At 39.1% G+C, this 26,274-nt stretch overlaps 1 protein-coding gene across 3 annotated transcripts; it reads left to right on the forward strand.

Annotated features, from left to right (window-relative positions):
• Positions 1-2,690: 2,690 nt before the first annotated feature.
• On the forward strand, positions 2,691-26,274 carry Arglu1 (arginine and glutamate rich 1). 3 transcript variants are annotated; one of them, XR_012436148.1, is made up of 5 exons: positions 2,692-3,308; positions 10,339-10,564; positions 12,365-12,422; positions 12,849-12,932; positions 25,433-25,573. XR_012436148.1 is itself a non-coding variant. In XM_074043009.1 (4 exons), the coding sequence occupies exons 1-4, from the start codon at positions 2,962-2,964 to the stop codon at positions 25,595-25,597; spliced, it is 822 nt and encodes a 273-aa protein (XP_073899110.1). In that variant the 5' UTR covers positions 2,694-2,961; the 3' UTR covers positions 25,598-26,274. The 3 variants fall into 3 exon arrangements, 2 of the variants coding, with proteins under 2 accessions (XP_073899111.1, XP_073899110.1); XM_074043009.1 differs by lacking the exon at positions 12,365-12,422 and having other exon boundaries at positions 2,694-3,308; positions 25,433-26,274; XM_074043010.1 differs by lacking the exons at positions 12,849-12,932; positions 25,433-25,573 and having other exon boundaries at positions 2,691-3,308; positions 12,365-12,841.

Consider the following 26,274-nt stretch of genomic DNA (forward strand, 5'->3'; position numbering starts at 1 on the left):
GTGCGGTAGGGAGAGATGGGTCTCAAGTAGCTAGCTCACCCCCCTTTCCCCCCACATTCTTGTTCAACTGGAACTTCAGAGTATGACCTTTGGTGGGGAAGAAGGGGGGCTTTTGCAAATGTCATTAAGATGAGGTCATGCTGGAGTATGGTGGGCCCTAAACTAATCACTGGTGCTCTTACAAGAAGATACAGAGTAACTAGGATTGGGAATTTAGCTCAGTCCTGGAGCACTTGCCTAGCACACACCAGGTCAAACCCTTGCACTGCAAAAAAAAAAAGAGGGGAAAAAAAATGAAGAAGAGACAAAGATCTGAGGCCAGGAATGTGCGGGACTGCCAGCAACCACTGGGAACTAAGAGATAGATATAAACAGATCCTTCCTCAGAGCCTCCAAAATCACCTCTCTTGCTCACTCCTTGGCTTTGGATTTCGGGACTCCAGAACTATGTGTTTTGGCAGTTCTAGGAAACTAATACATTAATGAATTAGAAAGATCTGTGCCATTAGTTAGAGACTATTCCAAATGTATGTATGGATGGATAGAGACCATATGTATCACATGTGTGCATATGTATACATACAATTACAGGTATACAGGTAGGTATGGAAATACAGATACATACAAACAGAAGGTTAGACTGACAGAAATACTGCCATCATTTCATGGTAATTCTATACATTCTACATTAAATGCTATCTTACTTAAAAGTTCCTGAGGAAAAAGAATAACCTATCCTTCTATTCCACTATTTTCCTAGTTCTGTGATAGTATCTGATTTAGTTTACTTTGTTGGGCAAACCTTCCCTATGACCTGGATGTTTGCACCCCCCCACCCCGCAATTCATATGCTGAAACCTAATCACCACTGTGATAGCATTTGGAAGTGGGGAGGTGATCAAGACATGGAAGAAGAATGGGATTCATGCCTGTCTTAGTCTTTTCAGGTTGCTATAACAAAATACCTTAGGGTACCTTACAAACAACAGGGTTTCTGAAGGCTGGGAGCCCAAGACCAAGGCCCCACCCAGTACAATGGGTGTCCGGTGAGGGCTGCTCTCTGCTTCGGGATGGTGTTTCCTCACCATGTCCTCACATGGTGGAAGGAGTGAACCTGCTTTCTAGGGCCTCTTTTATCAGGGTGCTTCCATGCTTTGAATGTAATACCTAGTGTGCTAGTATTGAGAGTTGGGGCCTGTGGGTCGTGATTAAGCCATGATTACTCTGCTGTCAATGAGATTAGTACTCTTACGAAAGCACGAATGGTGGTGAAAGGAGGATTCTAGCATTTTTCTGCCCTTTTAGTTCTCTGTCTCTTCCACCATGTAAAGACGTGTGTTTGTTCACCTGGAAGGCTTATCAACAAGGCACCATCTTGGAAGCAGAGAGTCTGAACACACACACACACACACACACACACACTCCCCTACCTGCTAGCAACTTAATCTTGGATTTCCCAGCCTCTGAAACTGAGAGAAACAATTTTTTGTTGTTTATAAGATACTTAGTTTGGGGGTATTTTGTTAACGTAGCCCAAATGAACTAAGGGATTGCTCTTGTTTTTCACGATAAATCATAATTACGTGACTTTTCACAGATAATTTAAATTATTCAGTAGTTCTAATATATACATCACCAAGATGATTTGGGACTGTCTTGGGAAATGCACGAATTTTGAAATTTGACTTGGGAAGAATTGTCCTGTTTTCTATACTGACTATTCACCTGAGAAGACAGCATGTGTTTTCCATTTACTCCAGCCTTGTTCTGCCTTTCAGTCAAGGATGACCATTAAAATTTTGTAACTTGACAAAATTTATTCTAAATTTTTGTTGCCATTTATAGAGAACACCTAATTATTTCATTTTTAATAAGTTAACAGCTTGTTCAAGGCAAGGCTCTCATTTTTCCTCTGAGTGAAACCTTTCACTGAACTAAGATTTAACATTGAGACATCCGGATTTTCAAGGTTCCCATCACCAGCAAGTAACAATGTTGCCTCTTTTGGGGGTGACTTACCAGCAACACAGTTTCTTGTGTCACTTAGAAACACAGATTTTTCTTGGCCAGGGCTCAGTGGGGTTTACTGGTTATGAGCAAAGGCTTTGCACCACCTACCGAGATAAATGCCCCTACTACTCCACCTTCTAGACCAGCGGTGTTTAACCCTGGACCTCAGGGTGACCCCTCTCTAAAACAGGGATAACACTAGCACTTAGCTCAGGAAGGTTGAAATAATGAAGTCCTAGTTAATAAATGAAAACACTTAGCAGGCACATTAAGTCCAATGTTAAGTGTCAGCATACACTAATCAAACCCTGTTGCATCATGTATCTCGTTAGTTTCGCAACCCCTTCAGAAGGTGTGGTCATCTCCATTTTGCAAATGAGGAAACAGTTCCAAGAATCAAGAAATCTGCCCAGAGTGACTCGGATACAACTTAGGAGCGACTGACAAAATCAGCCCCTAGACAATAATGAAATCACCTCCTGCCGAGGCATGATTTAAATCTCAGTAAAACGTGATTAAGCCATTCTACCTGGTGTTGGCATTTTATCAGAAAACAAAACTACACAATGGCCTTCGGGTCGCAGGCTTCCGCCAAGAGCGGCGGAAAGAGCCGAGCGTGCTCGGAAGGGCTCGCCTGCCTTCGGCAACAATCGTCAGGAGGCGGGGCTCACCCTTCGGCACGTTCAGCGCAGGGCATTGTGGGAAGGGCGGCCGGTGCAGCCGCAGCTGCCATCTTAGGGACTCTGCGTTGCGGCCTTCTCGGCCTTCTCGTGGGAAGCGGCCTTCGTCGCAGCTGTGGCTCTTGAGGAGAGCCAGAAAGTCGGCTGGAGGGCAGCTTTCCTTCTTTCGGCCGCGACCAGACGGCCAGCCAGCGTCCGGAGGCGGAGGCAAGGGGAGCCGAGCGCGAGGGGGCCCCGAGGCCAGCGGTTAGTCTGAGCGTCGCCCGGAAGGATGGGCCGGTCCCGGAGCCGGAGCTCGTCCCGCTCCAAGCACACCAAGAGCAGCAAGCACAACAAGAAGCGCAGCCGGTCCCGGTCGCGGTCGCGGGACAAGGAGCGAGTGCGGAAGCGTTCCAAGTCCCGGGAAAGTAAGCGAAACCGACGGCGGGAGTCGCGGTCCCGCTCGCGCTCCACCAACACGGCCGTGTCCCGGCGCGAGCGGGAGCGGGAGCGCGCCTCGTCCCCGCCCGACCGCATCGACATCTTCGGGCGCACGGTGAGCAAGCGCAGCAGCCTGGACGAGAAGCAGAAGCGAGAGGAGGAGGAGAAGAAAGCGGAGTTCGAGCGACAGCGAAAAATGTGAGTGGCCGCGGGGAGGCGGGGGAATGGGGGCCCGCGGGCCCGCGAGGCTGCGGCGCTGAGGTCCCCGGCGTTGGGAAAGCCTGGAGCGCGACAGACCCACGTGCTGGCCGAGAAGGACGTCTGCGCTCCTGGAGCAGGCCGGGCCTAGAGGGGAGAAAGCGATTTTGGCGCGAGAGAGGAGGGATTCCCGGAAGTAGGGGTGGGGGTGAGAGGGAGAGAGCCGAGAGCCGCGTTGGCGGGGACGGCGGGGACGGCGGGGACGGCGGGAAGGCGGGATGTGGTCGGCGAGCGTTTGCAGGCCCGCTTGTGCTGGCACAGAAAGTAACCCGTGGCGTGCACATCGCCGCCGGCCGGAAGCTCTCTGCTGCTGGAGCTGATTTTGGGGACGGTCCACCCAAATAAATTCCTCCTCGCCGCGTGTGTTCGTCCTGTTCAGAGTGCGGCGGTTGCTTTTCTTGCCGTAGCCCTCTGTCTTTACCTCTTTGTTGATATGTAAAAACTAAAGTGCACAAACCTTAGGTGTACAGTATGCTTGACTTTGAATTCACCTGTGTACCCACCGTCCCAAAGCCTACTCCCTCAGCTTTTACTGTTGCTTTAGTGCGGTGCTCTTACTTACTTCCCCTTATGGTGTGCTTGTTTAGAGGACGCTTGCATATTTGCTTTTATTTTTGCCTTGCTCCCACACCGAATTTTTATGTAGGGAAAATCAGTTTCACTACGGGTACTCACTGGACACCTTCTGTTGGGGTAAAAATCACGTGATTTTTTTTTTTTTTTCTTTTTAGTCATCTCACACGTGCCTTTGGATGTAAGAGTAAATGTGGATAAGCCAACTAAATGGACTTTTGCTTTTAAAGCGTAGAATTTTGTTAATGTTTTTTTACTTGAAGGTCGTGGTACTCTGATGCTTTTATACAGATAGGCTCACTCCTTATTTAACCAGCCGTTTTTGCACAGAGTTCTTTAGTGAATGTTTAGAAAGTGCTCGTGAAGCAGGAATATTTGTGAATTTGTGGTTTTCGTAAAAAATTTATGGATATGGATTCGTTTAGCAGTTTTATATTATTCTGCAGTTGAGTTTGTATTATGTAGATTCTCCAGCACACCTTGTTTCCAAAAGTGCAGTTATTAAGACCTAGGGGACTGGACCATAGCTATTACAGAGGAAGCTGGAGCTGTTTTGCTGTCAGCATTCCTTTAAAACACATGTAGTTCTTTTACTTTGTCTATACTTGGAACTGTCAATAATTCATAGGAAAAATTAAATTGAAGTAATTGTTTCATAGTAAACCTTGATGGTATAGAATCTGACTGGTCGGTCAGCTGTAAAGATACAGCTCTCAAATAACTTAAAATTAGGACATAGGAAAAGATACCTAAGATAGCACTGAGATTTTTCTATGTAAAAAAAGGATACCTCCACAGAACAATTACAGGCCTTTTCACTAGAAGGCTATGACTTGTAGGAAGAGTGAAAGGAAAGTTGACGTGCAAGGAATAATGAGAAGCATTAAGCAGGCCACACATGCACAACAACAGCAAAAAAATTCAGTGATGAGAGGATGGGAAATAGAGCATCCATGTGGTTCTAGATTGAGAGAAATCAACTGCCATTATTGTTTGGGAGGGGGAGAGGGAAGGGCCACCTGAACACTAAATTACTGTGTGCTATACTTAATGTGTTCTAATGCCTTGGAAAAGAATGCAAAGAAAACACTGGAAAGATACAAGTATTGGATTTTTAGGAATGGGGGAAGTAGTTTACAAGTCCTTGTTTGTTTGTTCATTCAGCTAGTATCACTGAACATTTAATAAGTGCTAGACACTGCGAGTTGCAGTGATTGGCCCCTTCTAAGGCTTTGATCTACCTCAAAGACAGATGATGTTTAATAATGCAGTGTAGTAAATTCAGTGATGGTGATATGATTGTGTGAGAGAAGTATCCTGAGTGGGATAAAAAATGAGTGGAGCATATAAGAAGCTAAGACTGCCAGACAAAATGTAGAATATACATGGACCAAAAGAGCGAGCCTCTTCCTCCACCTCTGCCAGAATAAAGTGCATGAAAATGCTTAAAACTGAGTGAGTAATCTGGAGAGATTACTGCATGACTTTATTAGGCTGGGAATTATGTAAGGGTTCTTGTATGCCATGTTTTGATTTCATCTTACAAATAGGGAACATTTTTAAGAGGCAAATAGCATGACACTTTGTTTAAAAAAAAATGTCACTGACTTGTATAGATGGATTCTAAGTTAAATGAATACAGTATGTTGAGGCAAGAGTAGTAAAGGCAGCTGTTAGGATGGAATAGAGGAACATAAAAGTGGATGGAGGATGTCAGGGAAAGAAAGCATTAAAGTTGGCTCTTATGTTTACATTGTGGCAATTGCAACTCATCCACCAAATGTTTAAGTAATTACTATGTATCTACTAATGGCTAAAATGTCACAAGCTTATTGAGTAGAAGTTATGGAAATGGGAAGACCAAAGGGAGTTTCCACTTGGCACTTCCACTGTGGGAGCTAGTTTTGGATATACTGAGTTTATAGAAGATTGGCAATGGACTGAAGCCTTGGGATGGGGGCTTCACTTGTGCCAGTGAGAAAAATGCAGTGTTGAGTGTATTTTCAAGAAGTCTTGGGTTAGATGGAGAGATGGTGAAATAAGGACCATGATTGCACTTATTAACTAGTAGGAGGTCTGTGGTGTGATCCGATACTATATTGGTTGCTACCAGTTACCATTCTGAGCCCTTCAGTAAATCACCTCTAGTTTTCTTTCATAATGTGTGAAATGGCAATACCGGCTTTGCTTATTGTACTACTGGAGATAGTTTATTTAAAGTACCTAGATAATGCTTTACCTATAATAGGCATTTCAATAAATGTTATTTAATGTAACTTAGATGCTGCCAAGCAGAGCCTGCTGAGTTTAAGATGTGATTATGAATTATTATCTTAATGCAATGAAAGGTAGGCCTTTAGATTTTTTTTCTCATTTTTGAATAGCTAACAATTCACGTGATTCACAATTCAGTTCAGAAAGTTCAGAAGATCCTTTTCTTATGTGTCCCAGCCATTCATTATGACTCCTTCTCCACACCAGTATTACCATTTTCTTAGGTCTTCTTTTGAGGTGTATTAAGTTGAAAATACAGACAGGAAAATGTTAGCAGTCCTGTAACTTACTCTAACCCGTGCTGTCTAAATTTGAATGTCCTTAGTAATTAACTGTGTGACAAATTAAGAGCCTTCTAAAGTAGTAAGACTATGTAAACTGAACTGGATCTGTATAAGCAGTTCTTCAGAGCTCTTTGTGGTTTTCTTAATTTTTTTGGCTGTACTGGGGATGAAACCCAGGGCCTCCCATTTATCCCATGTGCTAGGCAAATGTCCTACCACTTGAATTATGCCCAAGCCCTTTTGTTTTGTTTTGTTTTGTATGTGTGTTTGTTTTTGAGATGAGGTATAACTTTGTCCAAGCTAGCTCCTAGAGCCCATTTTTAGGGCAAGGAATAGCTTTTATGAACAAATTTAATATGTGGAGCTGTGTATTTTTGGAGGTTAGTGGTTTTAGACAACAGCACAAAGGACCTAGCCAAAGTTGATAAGAACCTTATGCGTTTTTTTTTTTTAATCATTTTCCATTTACCCACATGTATATACATTGTTTGGACCACCTGCCCTTCCCTCCCTTTTATGCGTTTTTTTAACTAGTCATTTTTGTAGCTATTTGGTGCATATAACTCTCACACTTGTCCTGGAAAGAGAGTATACTCCAGGTAGTATGTACTTTGGACTCTGCCAAGGTTCATAGTCACAGCTTAGAAGCATCTACTGAACTTGAATACAGAAACATAAACTTCTTAGACTCAGCTTACTCATTAAAAATGAGGGTATAAATACTTACCTCAAAGGAAGAATTGTGAAATTTAAATGACATGCTGTATATAGTTCTTAGCTCAGTATCTGGTGCCTATTAATACTGCCTAATAATTATTAAGCAGTTCCTAAAGGTCTCAACAATTTGAGTTCATACATTTTAAAGATACCTTAAAATAATGGTGTCAGTTGCTCTGTATCAAGTCATAGTCACATTTAGCAGTGCTGAACTACTGTGCCCTCCCTGTTTTTTTTTAAAGTTATGGCTAGTGTTTTTAAAATGCCTTAAGAGTATGGAAAAATAGGGACCTGGTGTCATACTATTCTCAGTGAAAAATTTGTAGATCTCAATGGAACCTGTTCATCAGTAGCACAGATATTAACAAGGCCAGAGAGAGGACTGTGAGGCAAAGATTGGAGAGAGAAAACACCCGAGAGTAGTAACTCCTGCAGCAAATGTTCTCGGGACTGAATATTATACATGTGACCAAAAATGGTTTGGTTTTTCTCCCTTTAAGAAAGTTCTCATTCCTCTTATGATAGTTGTCTTACCAGCACTTTTATCAGTGATTATGTTAATGAATTTGCCAGCAATGAAGATGAACACAAGCTTCATTCAGTTGTGTGCCTATTGGTTTTCTGCATTAAGTGCATATAGAAAAGGCATAAGTTTATACTGAACTTTTTTAACACTGGTTCTAGAAATTGATTCTTAGCATTTTTAATCTTACCAACAATAACAACAACAACAAAACTATATTCTTGTGTAACTTGTGGGGAACAGTTCTGTGGCGCCCAGACCCTTGCCTGCCTTCACTTTGGACACACCCCCAGGCTAATTGCAGTCTTGGTGGGATGCCCTGCTTCCTCTAGGAACAAAGGGAGATAAGCAGCCTTGTGAGAAACTGCAGTAGAACAGTTCTCATCCCCTACTACTTCCATTGCTATCCCCTTTGCTATAAAACCTCAGAGCTGTAGTTAGACCTGACTCCTGATCCCGACTCCTGCCTGTACTGCCTGTTATCTGCCCCCCTGGCTTGGTGTGATCAGTGGGATTAGAGTCCACAGGGAGCTGACAGCCTTGCTGGCTTGGCTTTTGCTGTAAGTAATAAGCCGAATTTATTTGGCTTATTTTCTCCTTACTGACCAAATCTGTGGAAATGTGGCCCTCTCAGTCATTGTGCTGTTGCTTACAGGTGGCTTGATTGCCTGACAAAAAACCTGAATATGTAGCAGGTCTCTTTCATTTTTGCCAACTTTTCTTCTGATGAGCCAGTGTTAGGGTCTTACCCTATTTTCTTCTTTTTCACTTTGGAGTAGCAAGTTTTAATTGAAACTATTTTACATTATCCTCCCTTTGAAGAGTAGGTATGTATTCCATGTAACACTAATAATTCTGGGTTACATTTTTGAAATTTTAAATATTAAGTTTCTTTTTAGGCATCTGTATGTTTACTGATTTCAAAAGAATCAACTTACAGAGTGTGGTGTGTGTATTTTTTAAACCAAATATGAAAAGTTTGCATATGCAGAAGCAAAGTTTTGTTATCCTTATCCATATTCTGAAGAAGTTGTCAGCCACAGTTCATATATTCTTTTTCCCTTTGGATGAACTGAAAAGCATTTTATGTTGAAATAATCACTAGTTTCCATTTAATTGAAATCTGTCTGATTTCCTTAGATTATTTGAGAATTCATTTTTATTACTGAATGTGGAGGTTGTTTCATCTTTTACTAAGTTAATAGAGATAAAAGACTTGTATTTAATTATCTTAATCCTGTATTTGATTGGAAGTTAAAAAGGGAAAGAAGTCTTAGTCAGTCTTAGGCTTTCATACCCTTTTAAAAAATTTTAGTTTTGGGAAGGAGATAATAAAGAAACAAGAGTCTTGTACTTCTGAATACCTAGGACCTTGTGGGAAAATAAACTTTCTTTAGTACCTACTATCTGGTAGAAAGGTGTAGAGGCTAGTGAAGAAACTGAAATGAATTTGATTGTTAGAGATGCATAGGACTAGTATGGTGTCACTGTGAAGAGGGGTTGAGAATGAAAGCCCTTACATGGGGATTGAGTCACACCAGGGACAGAATTGAATTGAAGTGAATTGAGATGTTTAAAGGCCACAAAGAAACTAGGAAGTCTTTACTGAATGTCCCAGTTGAGTGACTGTCTCATACATGTGTATTTCATGTGAATCGTCAAAAGATAAGAGTTGCAGATTTTATTTAATTTGGTGGGTTGTGAAAAATTTGAAGCATTAATAAATTGACATATTTGGATTTAGATGCGCTGTAAGAGGCTCTGAATATATTCGTTCAGCACAAATTATTGTATCAGCGTACTGCTTAGTGGAGATACGATAGGAACAAAGTATGCAACTTCACATTTATAGGTAGCCTCACGAGAAAGAAAACTAGCAGAAGAGTTTTATATTCTCAGACCGTTCAAAACATTATCACTTAATACCTAATCAAATAAAAGTGTTCATGAGCTCACTATGCTTTTCTTTATACTAAGCTTCATAGACACATGGCAATGCTGTAAAATGTGCAAGATTTCCCTGATAAATGTCAGTATTTTAGCTCAAAATTTTATTTTCAGTAAATATCAGAATGGTATTAATACAGTAGTATCATACCTCATTGAACTTTGATAATAAGACTTATTTTTACCTATTTTCCTATTGAGAGGAACTTGTAAGCACAGAAGGAAAAGGTACAGTAGAAAATAAAAAGTTCAGAACATAAACTGGTCTGTATTTTCAATAAGAGCTACACGGTACTATTACTTTGCTCTGTCTCTGAGGAGGAAGGGGAATAAATTCAGCCTGTCTGAAGTGACTACTACATTACAGTTCTCTGACTCTTGGTTGAACCTTGAGACACAGTTCTGAAATTAAAACTAATAAATTGTGCTCTTTGTATATTTAGAATTTGAGAAGGGAAAATATATTTATTTGAATTTCTGGAATAGTTCTTAATAACTATGGCTTCCTTAAATGTGACTTGTAAATGAATTCTGAACCCATTAAGTAATAAATAAAATCAGACTCAGTGATTTTATAGACTTAAAGCTGGCTTTATTTTCACTCTTAAGATTTTTTAAATATCTTAAGGTGTTTTTTCACTTTGTTTGCTAGTCGGCAGCAGGAGATAGAAGAAAAACTCATCGAGGAAGAAACAGCACGAAGAGTGGAAGAATTGGTGGCAAAAAGGGTAGAGGAAGAATTGGAGAAAAGGAAAGATGAAATTGAGCGAGAAGTTCTCCGAAGGGTGGAGGAAGCCAAACGCATCATGGAAAAGCAGTTGCTCGAAGAACTCGAGCGACAGAGACAAGCTGAGCTTGCAGCACAAAAAGCTAGAGAGGTAACGCTCGGTCGTTTGGAAAGTAGAGACAGTCCATGGCAAAACTTTCAGTGTCGGGTGTGCCTCCTGCTCAGTTCAGAAAGAGATGGAATACAGACTATCTAATTCCTTTCTCACCTAAACTTGCATTGCTGCGAAAGTTAATTTTTTAGCCTGTTCAGAAGTGCTGACTGGTATTGAAAAGTTACTTTCATAAAACTTACTCAAGGATACTTTTTGATTTAATAGAACTGGCTTATATATTTGAGAAGTGTTTGAAACTTTTGCCATGGCTGCAGGACTTACATTCTTTTTGGGAGGGTTGGGGGAGACAAGGAGTGGTAAAGGGAAAAGGTTAAAAATCCACCTGTGGTTGTATATTCTTTTCTGTTCATCACTCTGTTAACTAGACTGTGAGAGGCTTTTGCCTTCAGTCAGATTACAAAGAGCAGGGCCTAACATTGAGTGACAGCACCTGCTTTTGATAAATAGGTTTTCTTACTCTTCTTTTTTCCTTCTTTTATCCCTCACCCCCTCCCCAAATCCTGTTTCAATACAGTGGACTAATTCTAGCATTCTGATCATAAGGCCCTCCATTTTCCTAATGTGTTTCAAGAAATCTTTTTAGGAAAAATGTCCAGATTATTCATCCACTTTTTTAGTATCTACTAACAACTCCTTTTTTTCTCTAGAGAGTTATGAAGGAACAGGTTGTCCTTGTCTGGAGTCAAGCTAAACACATGATTTGTTTTATCAGCAGCTGGCGCAGAAGTTGAAAATGTCTTTCTGTGAGACAGTAATTTGCTACTGAAGCTTTATGGCTTGTTTGCACTGATTACTCCAGGATCCTAAAACTTGGTGAAAATCATTGAAACACTCAAGGCAAATTACTTTACAGCACTGAGTGCCCATCAACATAGTGTGTATAATGAGTATGAATCCTATTGGTGTGACATAAAGTCCTGTAGTTATATTTTCTTAAACTAAAGTGTGTGCCTTAAAGTACATGACTCATTGTCATCTTTCATCTTGGCATTATTGTGGACAGGCTGACATTGTAATAAATCTCTGCTTTTTAGTAAGGTTAGCTTGTAAAGTGTATTTTCTCTTGTCCTGTCTTTAACTGAATATACATGTCTATATCTATAGCTGATTTCATAGACTATAAAACTGAATGTATAAAATTTTTTATATCAGTGCATTTAATAATGAAAATACTTTTGGAGTAATTGTGCTTTCTTGTAGCGAGTTATTAATCATAGTAAGATTTTTTTCTCTTCATTTGCTTTTTGTTTCATATTAACATTTTTTTTTAACACGGACACAACCCTCTGACAGTCTTTCCAAATATTAAAATCATTTGAATATGTATGCTGTGATCTGAACACTGCCCAAACCATCAAGCAGTCTTCCTATAGTTTGCATTATAAAATTTCATTAAATTATACAAGAAAAAATAAATTACAGAATTTTATTTCCTGACTATGCATCCCCTGGATTCCTGAATTTCAGTTCAGACTGTAGATGACAATATAAGCTGCCTTTTAGAAATTGTCAACATCTGAATGTTAAGTCCATTTTCCCCATGGAAGAAGCCCTTAGCTCCATGAAGTATGGATTACCATTTGTATTTTTCACTAACAGTAAATGTATTTTTCTTATTAATTGTTTGCCTTAGGAATGATGAATTACATTTTTTGTTCCTTCTTACCATAAACATCTGCATTCCTCAGCTCAGCCTTCCTTGTATGTTGTTTCTTTATAAATGGTTGAGCTGCTGATGCAGGTATTGCCAAGCTAACAGTACAAATCATTTTAAAGAGGAAGCTGGCGCGTATGGCAGCCGAGGAGCACACTCTGCAGGACACTGGACAAGACAGTAAATATTCAACTTTTAATGCTGATTAAAGGAGTATAGGTAAAGAATACGTAGGTATACATAATTGGTGAGACAAATATTCACTTTATTTATATTTTATATATTATTTTTTAATTTGGTAAATACTATCCAGTTTTGTAGTTGTCCTTGTTGATTTGTGTGATATTAAAGTATTAGTGATAATTGTCAGGAAACTATCATTAGGGAGGGTTTAGTCGGTTGCTGTTTGGACTGGGAGGGATGATATAAATTTAGTGCTAGAAACCGATTTTAGTGGCTGCGCAGTTAATCATTTGTCAGACAGAAGGTAGCTATAAAGCTACCCTGTAAGTCAGATCAAAAAAGGTCAGAGGAAGATTAGTGAATATTTATCAATAAAAATAAACATTTTATTTTTCTAACATTTTAACATGTCCTCCCCTTTAGGAGGAAGAACGTGCAAAGCGTGAGGAGCTAGAGCGAATACTAGAAGAGAATAACCGAAAAATTGCAGAAGCACAAGCCAAACTGGTAAGTATAAAACATGCAAGAAGTTCTTTGCATTTGCTTAATTTTTTTTTTAATTCCAAATTTTTGTGGAATAGTTTTGTACTTTATAATTGAAGTTACTTGCCGAGATTCTCAGGGTGCTTTTTCAGGGCTTTGAGTTTGAAGCTAGAGTAGGAAGAGTTGACTAGATTTTTATCTGTGATCTGGAGATGGTTCCAGAATTGTGGTGGTTTAAAACAGGTTTCCTGGGGAAAATGTACTGTTGCCTATCCCCAGTTTTTCCTATCACAGCTTCAATCACATTTCTTCTATGCCTAAAAAACAACTTAGAGTTATTTAAACCGCCCATTGCACTTTGCATTTGTTGCCTTGTTACCAGTCACTATACAAATTAAGTAGATTTTATGTATTTAAGCAAGTATATCAGAGTAATAAATCTTATTTCCTGTTCCTAGTTCATAATCTAACCAGAAATGTAGATTTAAGTGATTGATTGATAAAGAGAGGTGTAAAAAGTGATACAGAGCAATTTTTAAATTGTCATAAAAAATACAGCATAAGAAAGACTGTGGATAGAAATACTTAAACACAAAAGAACACAGGTATTCTTCACAGAGAAAAACTTTCTCTGTGAAGGTGACTACTTAAAAATAAGAATAGAAATCCAAAAAGAAGGAAGTTTGGTGGCTATGGTTACTGGTATTTAGTGCCTAGTAATGAAGGCACAGCCCAGAAGGGACTCTGAGTTTTAGAGAGTTGTCTAGAATGTTGACAATGATGAAGCCAAAGAAAGGTCTGGGTGGAGGGTGGTGAGGAGGCAAGTTGTAAATTCCACTTCTTTCTTTTTTTTTCCCCCTGTAGCTGTGTTTGTAAATGTACCCAAACAAATGGTCTCACAGTATCTAACAGTGGGTCCCATTGAGAGTAGGGTTGAGAAAGGATCATAAATAATTTTTAGTTCATAAGAACATGAACAGTTAACATGGGCCAGTTGGTTCTAGAACATGTTTTTTTTTTTAAAGGTCATGTGCCCCAGGTAATAGGCAATACTGGAAATCGCATAGTCAAGTAGTATAGTATAGAGGATTCCTGGTAAACATAACTGTCCTGTTAATATGAAACCCATAAGGAAATCTGTATTAGAAGGCCTTAATCCTGCTTTCCCAGTGACCTTAAAATCTGCTCTGCTTAGGTAGAGTAAAATCAACATGAATATGAGATGTATATATCATTATAAAATATATCACTACATGCTTAGGAATATGTGATTCCATATAGGAGAGAATCTTACTGCAGGTAGGAGGAAGTAAGAAGGAAAGTATGAAGTTTGAGTTCTTAAGATTGAGCTTTGGAGAGTAAACACAGTCTGGTTTGTGAGGCATGGACATTTCAGAAGAGAAGAAAAATACAATTAATGTTAAGATGTGAAAGCAAAATCACCAAGCAAGTCGAGGAACTAAAATTCCTTTTAGGATAAGATAAAGAGACTGGTTAGCTGTGGTAGGTTTGGTTTGGGTTGACTTGAAAACTCCTTACCTTGGTATACCCTACCAAAATCTTGGTCCATTCTGATCCTGGGGTGGATAAGGATAGTTTGACTTCCTTGCAACTGCTTTCCTGTTTACCCACAAGAACAATATAATAGAGCCTGTGTACTTCTACTGGGAAAAGATTGTTAATCATATTTTGCGGGAATAGTTCTCAAGTAACAGTAAATGACCAGTTTTGGTTTTTTTTTAATACCAGTTTCTCTCAGGCCTCTGCTTTTGCAAAGTGCAGTCAGATGAATTACTAGGAAAATGAGGTCAGATTGCTACAAAGCCTTCTTAAAATACTCTTGGCTTCTATTTGTGGATTGATTACAGTTTGCAGACTGTCACTGGTCTATAGGCTACACTTAGCGCTAGCACTGCTCTGAAGTGCACAAATTCAGATTTGAGCAGATAGGCTGCAGGAGGTAACACTATTCTGATAATATGTTGTCTATAGAGTGCTGTGAAAGAGACCTTAGGTAAAAAAGAGTCTTGAATTTTAGAAAAGTTGTCAGAAGTTTGGTCGTACTTAGCTCATTTGATTACAGTGTTGAGTAAAGTTGGGAGTATAAGAAATTGTTGATGATGGGGAAAATTATATTTGGTTTTATTGGTAGTCACGCTGGCAGGGAAAGTGCAATGTCATGCATGAAGGAAGAGACTTTTTTTTAATAAAATGATGTATTTCTTTCATTTTTATAATCCTTTTTCCTCTCCTTCCTCTCAGGTTTTACATGTGTTTATTGGGAAATAAGATGTAAAATATGTTGAAATTTGCATTGAAATACGAGGTATATGTGAAAGGAAGGGAGAGTGTGTTGTGGACATGGGAGGATTATTTTTAATCAGTAGTGGTAGGTAGTTTGGGTGAACCAGCAGTTGTGCTTGCTTCGTGACATAATGAATGCACTAGAAATGAGAATGGCTCATTGTTCCATAGGCTGTATCTCGCAAGAAGAATGAGAAGCATTCCAGCTTCTAGAAAATGAGGGAAGAGGACAAATGGCTAAAATCTATATTGATAAAAATAGTTTGGTGGGAAAATAGACAAAGCATTAAGTCTTCTAAATAATTTATTGTAGAGACGAGGCCATTTCCAAGAAAAATTAGTAATATAGGATTATTTAGTAAGTGGTATGAATGGGTCAGATAATTGACCTTGATTCCCTGGAGTGGCCGGAGAAACCCTCTTGGAAGAGGCGACCCTTAAGCTAGGCCTTAGTGGAAGTTAGAAACTGAGGTGGAAGGCAGATGAGAGGGTGAGGAAATGAAGCAGGGCAAAGACATTTGGAAAGTAGAGTAAAATACAAGCAAAGCATCTGGAATGGAATCTTTTGGGATAATGGGAAGACTAGTATTGGTGGTCGTTATAAAGTCAGTCAGTAGTGATAAAAGTAGTTATAGGTCAGCCTGAAGTGCTGAGAAGTTTGTATACAGGCTGAAATAAGATTTTGAAAGCAAGTTAGAGAAAGTACCTCAGGAGAAGGGAGGCGGTAAATATTATAATTGTGAAAAAGTGTATTGCAACTCTGTTGAGGGACCAGGTTCCTCATTAAAAACAAGACAGACAAAAAAGAGATTATTTACACAATGCCCCTTCTTTCTGTTTTCTCTTTAATACCAAATCCCAAATTAGAAAGTCTTGGGTTCCCCTCCTCCCTGGAAAAAAACCTGTTTTGGCAAGGATATAGTGTGAGGAGAATTTTTATATGATCCTGGAAACTGAGATGAGAGTAACGGTGAATCAGGAAGTGTCGTTAACCTTAATTATCCCTGCTTCTAGAATTTATCTAATGATACTGAATCATAAAAGCAGACTACTTAAAATAGTGAAAATTGTCCAGGTTATTAGGTAAATGATGATAATGGAGGAGTAGATTTATTTTCTGTAGTCACAAAATATTACATTAATACAGGGGAAATGCAAAATAGAAAATAGCCAAATACAAAACTCATTAAAAAAAAAAGTTATTTGCACATTTAAGACAGAAAAATAAGCCAGAGTACTATGAACAGTATCTCTGACTTTATACTGTTCACCAATTAGTACATGTTCTACAAGTAATGTACATTACTTTTATGATCACATAAAAATAATTACTAAGGAAAGTAAATTTAAGCCATGCTTTTTACACACTTTTAAGTAGGTACTTGTGACAAAAGTTTGAAGATTGGGTCAAGGAATGTGTTAAGTTTATACACTTGGGCTCACTCATGTATGAAAATCAGTTAACTGCTCCAGTACATAGGTAGTGTTTGCTTATTTCATTCCCAAATTGTATGTCAAGATATTTGGTTTGTCTTTTCTTAAGAAGACAAAAGAAGTATTAACTGATACACATCAGATAGGCCCTTGGTATCCATGGGGAGACCACCATTTAGGAAAACCTGAGAATACTCACACAGTTCCAGGTGCTTAATTCATTTTTCTCACAACCCTGTCCTTCCACCAGACATGCTTCTGTTGAACAAATCTCACATTTTCACTTTGTGTCACCTAAAGTAAGCACATTAACTTTTACCTTGCTTTGGGGTACCATTTGCTTTTTGGGAGGCATATTATCAGAGAATTAAGGGAAACACCCAGCAGATTACACAGTTTAAACACAACTGACAATGCAGGACTGGCAGCTTCTCCACATCAACTGGGCTGCAATGTGCAAAGGCATTTGAAATTTTGTTTTGTATTTATTATTTTTTGACCACGCTGGGTCAATACTGTTTGTAGTAACTGCACAAACAGACAGACTTACTGTAAGAGTCCAAATGTGGTTTGACTTGAATTGGCTTTTGGCAGGTTGGCTCCTATTTGTTGGGTTGGTTTTGGCAACACATAACTGTCTTTAAATATTTGAAGAGCTACTGTTAATACAATGGAGAGTTTTAATTTCCTTTTTTTTTAAGTAGCACTTGAAATTTTTTGAAGTCTTCTCCAGTTCTTTTATGATATGCCTGGGAAATTCCAGACATTCTGAAATGTATAGGAATCTTACTTGGAAAGGGAAGCAGACTTTTTAAAAAGGTGATACATGTAGATTTTAGTAATCTACTAAAATGTAGATTTTACTGTAGAGTTAAATCCTTGCAGAGGTTGGGAAGAGCAGCCTACTAGTGGAGGTGGTGATAAACTATCAGAGTAGAATCCAACTAACCTAGGTGTGGGCACTCCAGATTAAGAGTCACACTGACAGTTTTTAATAGAATTGTAAACAACATGCTAATTAAAGGAAAGATAAATTAATGCAAGTTCTGGGTTTACAGATACTTTTAATATTGAAGTAGTTTTCTCCTTACCCATGCCAAGCTCATTGTGCTGTACCACATTGTACAGTGAGTGGTTTGAGAGGGAAATGGTGTCATGTTTAAAAGCTGGTGATCAGGCAGGGGGCATGGCTCAAATGGTGGAGCATGTAACTAGCAAGCCGAGGTCCTGGGTTAAACCTCAGTCCTGTGCAAAAACAAGAAGCCAGTTGATCATCTATCCACATACACAAGTATAAAGTGATCCAGCACTCATTCGTAAGTAATGGCTCTAAAGAGTTCTAAAGAAAATAGGATTTTTTGATGCACTTGTATAGTAGACTAAAAAATGCCCCCGCTTCCAATTATAAAAAGGTACCTATGTTGTAATTCCTCCAATCTATGTTACATTATATGGCCAAGAAGAGGGGTGTCTTGAGATGGAGAGTTTTATCCGAGATTAACTGGTGGGCCTGAAATGGTATGACATGTATCCTTTTTAAGAGAGAAGGGGGGCACAGACAAGAGAAACTGAATCAAAAACAGCAGAGAGGTTTAAAGATTATATTAGAAGATCGGAGTGATGTGGTCAGAAACTAGAAGAGACATTCACGGGACTCTACCCCGAAAGCCTCCAAAGGGAGCATGGCCCTGCCAACACTTTAGTTTCAGTCAAGTGATACTGATTTCACACTTCTGGCCTACAAAATTAGTTTCCATTATTTTGAGCTAAAACTGTGGATATGGTTTTTGGAATTGAGAAGACGCTGGAAGGATTTTGAGGCACAGGATAGAAAACACATACATTGTTTTTAAAAGACTTGACAGAAATACAGATTTTATAGGTGTTTCTGTTTGGGGCTCAGAAGCAAAAATGTGCCCAGATGGCAAAAGATGTTCACTGGACAGATCCTTGCTCTGGAAAGAAGGCTAAGGATGTGTTTAGACAGCCTTTGGTGGTGCTGAAGAGAGTGTAAGGTTCCCTATCCAGTTCAGCAACAGCGAGGAATAGATGAGCTTGTTCAGGAAAGCCTGTGCAGCTGCTGTCTTACTGGTGTACTCAGATTGGAGACTGCTATGACTTGAGTGTTTGTCTCCTCCACAACACATACTGAAATGTAAGTGCCATGGTATTGGAAGGTAGCACCTTTAAGATTGTTTAGATCCTTAGGCTTCTACCCTTGTGAATGGATTCCTGTACCAGTGCCGATTCTAAAAGACTTCAGGTTGTGAGTGGATCGCTTGTTCTTCCCTCACTTCAGGCAAATGCTCTTTTGCCTTTGTCTGCCATGTTACAGTGCCACAAGAAGACCCTCACCAAATGCCAGCACCTTGATATTGGACTTTTCAGCCTCTAGGACTGGAGAAATAAATTCCTTTTGTTTATACTTTACCCAGTTGATGGAGTCTGTTATAGCAGCAGAAAATGGACCAATTGACTTGCAAGGTTTCTTAGGATGATAGTATATTAGCAGAAATACTGCCAGTAGGACTGAAAGGGACAGAGGGCATAATGAAGGAACGCTAACAGAATTCTAGATGAATCCACATACATAGGGAAAAGATGATGGGAAGACGAACAGAGATTTGATGATAATGGCCTTGAAGATTGGAGACCACAACCTAAGAATCCCTAGCAGCCACCAGAAACTTGGAAGAGCCTTTGGAGGGGGTATGTCCATACTAACACCTTGACTTTGCTCCAGTGATGCTAGTTTGGGCTTACCTGCCTTCACAGTACATTTACTTTAAGCCATCCAGCTGCTGATAATTTTTTTTGCAGCAGGCATGGGAAATTAACACAGTTGGAAGGAGAAATGGGGCATTTTGTAGTAGAGTGAGCTATGTAAGTTGGAATGGCACAGTACTTAGGACAGCTAACTGTGCTGTGCATATACATTTTAAGAGGTGGAAAAATATAGCACCAAATGAAATGCCAAGTATTTTAATTTAATTTGAAATGAAGTGGTAGGGGAAAGTAAGAATTTTTAGCGTGAAAGTCTTATTCCTTGAATGTTGAGAAAATCCCTGATTGAGCTGGGGGTAGGGGATTGGCTCAAGTGATAGAGTGCTTGGTTAGTAAGCACAAGTCCCTGGGTTCAAACCGCAGTCTGGGGATGGAGGAACGGCTCAAGGGGTAGAGTGCTGCCTAGCAAGCATGAAGTCTTGAGTTCAAAACCTACTACCACCACCAAAAAAATGATTTATGACCTTATGTTAATATATTTGGGGCAACAGTTTTTAAATTTTTAGACATTGATGAATGAATTGACATAGGGTGGCTTGAAGGACAATCTGGAAACAAGTCAGAAGATGGGGCTAGCATTTATAAAGTAGCAGTTGTTAGAAACCAAAGAGAGACTAGAAAGAGTGATGGGTGTCTAGAGGCAGCCAGAAGGGAACATCTGTTGAAGGAGCAGAGAAGGCCCTCCTGATAAAGTAACACCAGGGATCACTAGGGTGTGAGGGAAACTTAGCATTCAAAAGGGAATGAATGACCAAGATTTTAAAAACCCAAAAAAACTGACCATGAGGGAATGAGAGTTTAGGTTACAGAAAATTGAAAGAGCCACATGTGGATAGTGCAGTGTTTTGAAATACCAAGAAAATCTGAAAGCATCAGATGTCTCCTAGCAGTGTCTCTGGAGTTCTAAGGCAGTGATTTCTATACATGGTATCACATACCCACCTCAGTCATTTCCCTCTTGAAGCATTTGCTGGTGTCTTCACTTTAGGGACTATAATCTCCAGAGATAGAATTACCTAAAGTTGAAGTTCCAAAATGATTTATGGTTACAAAAGTAATAGGGAATTTAAATGAATTGAGAAGAAAGGGGGATAGGAAGAGTGGGTGATGATACAAATTCTCTTTAGATGGTGGCTAATGATAGGACAGTAGATTTGGAATGTTGTTACTCTAAGGAAGTGTAACCATCATGTAACCAAGTTGCAATTGGCAGGGTGGGAGGGATAGTTAAAGGGGTCCTTGTGTCTTACCTTCTGTGGTTTTTTTGAGACAGGGTCTCCTCATAACTCAGGCTGACCATAATCTTGTGATCTTGGCGATATTCCTGCCTTAGCCTTTCCAGTGCTGGGATTACAGGAGTATGCCCCATGTCTGGCTTTGGTATATTTTTAAAGTTTTCTAAGGGTCAGAGCTAATCACATCTAATTTCTTTTTAAATTCGTTAGTTATTTAAAACGAGATACACAAATATAAGTTACAAAGGGAAAGATGAACCAAAGAATTACAGTTGCAAAAGACAGAATGATGAAGATGTGTCTTAATGTTTAAAATGCCAAAAGTCCACATTTCTGAGTAGTGGCACAGTTCCTAATTGTGCCATTTTTCATTCTTTCCCATCACTTCTGGTATCTTTACTTAGATTTTTTTATTTTTTATTTATTTATTTTTATCATTCGTTTATTCACATGTGCATACATTGTTTGGGTCATTTCTCCCCCCTACCCTCCAGGCCCCACCCTCAACCTCCCTCCCCCCCTCTACATTTTTTATATTTTACAAACTTTTTGCATTTTATAAGACAATATTTGTAAGATATACATTTTATACACATAAAATGTCTTCTATATATTTTTTTTCCTAAGTAGTGAACAGAATGCAGTAACTTGTCTGCTAAAGGGACTGCTGTTGCTAAAGGAACATGTTGATTAAATTTATAGTAGTATAAGGAGAATGCTGAAAGTAATTTTTTATAATACCAGTAAACTCTGGGTAAAGGAGATGAGGCAGAGGATACTGGGAGGGGTAAGTAGGCACTTCAGTTACAGCAGTACATTGCGCTTTTGTAGCTTAATTCTCACCAGTGACTCCTAGGGATGGGGTACAGTGTCCTGGGTGGGCATAATGGCCAAAAAGACCCATCCTAATGTAATCGTTCTTTCTCGTTGGCCTCCATAGTGAGTGAGTTTAGTACTGCTCACCCTACCTGCATGGAAAGATTGCTGTCTGTATAAATGGGAATCAAAGGGGGAGAAGAACAGTGGATATTTTATGGCAAGTAGTTTATTAGGATGGAAGAAGTTAGAGTAGAGAGAGGGTGGGTAGGGTTTAGAAAAATAGGAAGTAATGTGTAGAATTAGACTGGACTCACAAATGGGTGGACAAGAAACCAGTTTTTCATCACTGTATTAAAATGAGAGATGATTTTAGATTTGTGTTTGAGGAGTTTTATTTGCCAAGGAGTAGAAAGATAATGGAATGTTACTGTTTTAATGCAAAGGCAGGATATTTGCCGGTTCAATTTGTTTTTGAAATTACTGCATTAAATACTTACAATTAGCACTGGGGATTAACCCTGTCACTATATGGTCTCAGAGAAATTATACTTAAATCTTCTGTTTAATTGGATGTAAACAAAATGAAACTTGATTCTTTACAATCTAAAGGTAATTTCAATGCAGCATAATTAGTATTTTCAATTTATAAAGAATTTTTCAGGATTAGAGCTAGGATTTCTTAAGGTTAGGAAAAATTTTAAAATTGTTTTTAAATTTTTTTGATTATATCATGATCACATGGTTCAATTTTTTTTTTTTTTGGAAGGTAAAGTGAAATCTGTCTTCTCCCCACCCCATCTACACATTTCCCATCCCCATCTCCAAAGGGTATATTTATGCTTTTATTTACTTTTCTAGAGTTTTTGAAATGTATTATTCAGACACATACAAATATTTAATTAGTTTTATTCTCCCGATTGCACGAAAATAGTATGCTATACTTGCTATTTGGTTCTTCGCTTTTTTTGATAATGTACCTTGGAGACTTCATTTCAGAAGATGGAGGCTCCTTTTTTTTTTTTTAATTTTGTTTTTGCTTTTTTAACAGCTGTGTAGTATTCTGTTTCAGATACTCTGTGGTTCATTTAGTCAGTACTAAATTTTTTCTGTATTAAGATAGCATGTGCTGTCATACTTGAATTTCTGTCAGTGGAATAGGGTAAAAGGGTGTATTTGTAATTTTGATTCGACATCCCTTATGAGTTGAGGTGGTCACTCCCAAGGTTCTAATACGCTTTCCTTGGGCTAAGTCAGAACTTCAGAGAATAGTGAGCTTGGGTATTTACAAATGACAACGGTTTCCTAAGTGCATGCCCACATGCAAGAAAGTTTTCACCACATCTTCATTCAGATGCACACATTTCAGCTCCCAAGTAAGTAGTGATGTATTAAAACTTTGTATAAAGTTACTAGCATTTGAAGTTATTAAAGGTGATCAGAAGCAGAGAATTCTTTTCTTTTTCTTTGTTTTTTTGAGATATAGTCTCACTGTGTAACTCAGGCTGTACTCAAAACTTGCTGTCTTCCTGCTCCCCTTTCCCAGTGCTGGAATTACAAGTGTCCACCACAAGGCCAGGCTCAAATCATTCTTTTTATAATTATAATTATTTTTATAATTATCAGTGAAAATTAAGGAAGATATGGACAATTTGAAATGATTCTGATGTACAGGTAGAATTAATTTCATTGTCAGTCTTCGTGCTTAGAGAAGCATGGCGATCTAGAAATTTAAGCTGTACTCTGTATGCAAGAGATCTGTTGTCAAGAGAGGCGAGTCTAGCAGCATTGTGTAGCGTGGATTGAGCAGACATTGGCAACAGCCACATTATTTTAGATGTGCAAAGGATGTGTGTCTGGAACTGGTAAGGAATGAACAAACATGACTGGTTGTATCAGGGGAAGAAATAGCCAAAAAAGAGTTTTCGAATTTGGACCTCAGAAAGGACTGACCTTAAGAATAGTGTAAAAGAATTCAAATCTTGAGTATGTTGAATATTGAAGGCATCGCTTGATCTCCCCAGTGGTTATCCGCTAGCTAGCTGTAAATGTAGCTTATGAAAAAGGCCTGGGAGGGAACAGTTGTACGTCCCTTGTGTCCCTCTTATCTCATTCTGATCCTTGCTCTCTCTAACCTTACTTGGCTCCGGTGGATCTGCCCCCCACCCCCACCCCATGCCACCTGGTATGTCTCTGCCTTACACTACTGTCTTAAACCTTTTTGTCTTACATGGTTAAAAGATTTTTCTATTTGTTTTACTACCCTCAAGATAAAATTGACATTTTTGTCTTGCATAATAGTCCTCCCCATCTTCTCCCATCCTTTGCCAAAGGGCCTTCAAACTAGTCACATGCATTTTTCCTTTTTTGTGTGTGTTGCTGGGGTTTGAGCTCCTGGCCTCACGCTTGCTAAGCAGGCACTGTACCACTTAAGCCACTCCGCCAGTCCTGTTTTGTGTTGGGCATTTTCAAGATAGGGTCTTGGGAACTATTTACCTGGGACTGGCTTCAAACCATGATCCTCCTGATCTCTGCCTCCTGAGTAGCTAGGATAATAGACATGAGCCACCGGTGCCCACTGCATTTTACTTTTAAAAAGAAAAATCAGTGAAGACAAAAGGAGTGAAGTGTGGAGGATGTTTATGTTTTGTATTTACTTTTGTATTAGTTAATACGTGGAAGGGCGTGAGAACATTTTTAAAGACTTAACCAGAAAATTAAAATAATGAGGTTGGAGTATATACTGTTACCGATCATCTTGAAAATAGTTTCAGTAGAATAATTGAGGTAGAAGCAGTGACATAAAATTTGACTTTGGTCGGGCATGGTGAGATACACACTTACAATCCCAGCACTCAGGAAGCTGAGGCAGGAAAATCCAGGGCAGCCTGGGGATAGTGAGACCCTTTCTCAATAAAACAAAAAGTTTGACTTTGGATGAGAATAGAAATGCAGTTCAAAGGATGCAGTGTTTTAGATCAAGCTCTGATAGAGGAGAAAAAGGATAATGTGATAACTCAGTTTAAACATTCAAAATTACAACAGACTTTCTCACTGGTGGCACTGCTAAGATTTGGGGTTGAGTACTTCCTTGTTGGGGGAGCTGTGTAGCATTGTTCCTGACCTCTACCCCTCAGTACCATCCCCAGTCATGGCATCCAGGATCATCTAATAAATGCCAATGTCCTTTAGGGGAGGAGGAGGAGTAATGTTAAACTCCTTTGAGAATTGAGAAGTGGGTGTTGTCTCTGGAATGCATGAAGGAAAGTCTGGGCAAGGAAGGAGCTCATGAGAATGGCCTGAATTTTCTTGGTAAAGAGAAGGTCTTCTGTAGAAGAATGTGGGGAAGATGTTGGTTGCTTGAGATTGAAGAAGTTAAAGCACTAACAGTAGCTAATTATACCAGTGTCAGCTTGAAATGAGAGGTCATTTTATACTCAGGTTAAAAAGTTGGGTAATTTTTTCTCTCCAAGGAATTGGAGCTATCATGATTCCTTTTTGCATGTTGACAGTACAGTGTAGCCTCTATGGGGATTTTTTCCTGTGAGTTTTTGTGTGCCTGTCTAATTGTCAGTATTGTAATTGGAGGATAACATAACTGAATGAATCTGTTTCTTGGTTTATTGTGGCAGTCTGCTAACCATGATGCCGAGGGACAGATAGGTAAAATAACAAAATCTGTACCAATCTGGACATTTCTAAAATGTGCTTTCCTAAAATTTGTTTGCTTTTGCTCATGAAAATGAAATACAGAAAATGTGCAAATAATTGATAATTTACTTAATTCTTTTTGCTTTACCACTTACTGTATGTTCTTAGGCACAGTTTTTGAAATATGCTGTTGTATGTTTGTACTGATTATAAGTCGTCACCTTATACATTCTTGTTACATAATGCTAATAGAAGGTGTGGTTATCGTGGATGTTTCTGATTTTTAATTTTAACTTTCAGGCTGAAGAACAGTTGAGAATTGTTGAAGAACAAAGAAAGATTCATGAGGAAAGGATGAAACTAGAGCAGGAGCGGCAGCGTCAGCAAAAAGAAGAGCAGAAAATCATCCTGGGCAAGGGGAAGTCCAGGCCCAGACTGTCCTTCTCGTTAAAGACCCAGGATTAAACTGCAGACTGTGAACTTCTTACAAAGAAAATGGAAAAAACTTCGTATGGTAGCTTCATGTTGAAGTGGTTTTTTTGTTTTGTTTTTGTTTTTGTTTTTTTTTTTTTAATTTGGAAAATCTGGAAAGTTAGCTTGTTCTAATAGGGGCTATGCTCTGCAATCCCTTTTATTCCCCCCCCCCAACTTCCATTAAGTCAAATCCTTATCAGATCATTGCTGTCTTCTAAAAAGTGGTATATTTTTCACCTGTTTGGATTCTGTGTTAGTGGTCTGAAGAACAGATCGCTTTGTAACAATAGATGGTCTGATAAGGTTTTTACTGACCACTGACTTCAGAGTTATACTCTGCTTACTCCATCATAATGCTGGTTTTGCTGACTTTTTGTTTTTTTATACATTTATAAAAAAAGAAAAAGTTGGTGATTGCATTGGAAAATCCCAAGGGTATTACTGGACCTGTGTGGTGTATTGTTAGGCCAGTGTCCTTGTGATGCTGTTGCTCTTGACGCTCCTGATACAGGTAAGGAAACAGTTGGTCAACTCCGATACAGGAATATGTGTCTGCAGTTCAGTATTGTCTCTGTTCAGCTTGTTTTTATTTCACTGACAAAGTCAAACCAGCATTCCCCGTTGTGTAAATAAATGATTTTGCTGAATAAAGTAAAGTCTTAAATTCA

This window comes from Castor canadensis, chromosome 10, assembly GCF_047511655.1.
Source record: "Castor canadensis chromosome 10, mCasCan1.hap1v2, whole genome shotgun sequence".
Lineage (NCBI taxonomy): Eukaryota > Metazoa > Chordata > Mammalia > Rodentia > Castoridae > Castor > Castor canadensis.

Excerpts from the sequence above, each read along its gene's own strand:
- Arglu1 (XM_074043009.1), top strand. The coding sequence starts at position 2,962 with ATGGGCCGGTCCCGGAGCCGGAGCTCGTCCCGCTCCAAGCACACCAAG. Across the intron at positions 3,309-10,338 it reads TTCGAGCGACAGCGAAAAAT|TCGGCAGCAGGAGATAGAAG; the intron begins GTGAGTGGCCGC and ends TTTGTTTGCTAG. Across the intron at positions 10,565-12,848 it reads CAGCACAAAAAGCTAGAGAG|GAGGAAGAACGTGCAAAGCG; the intron begins GTAACGCTCGGT and ends CCTCCCCTTTAG.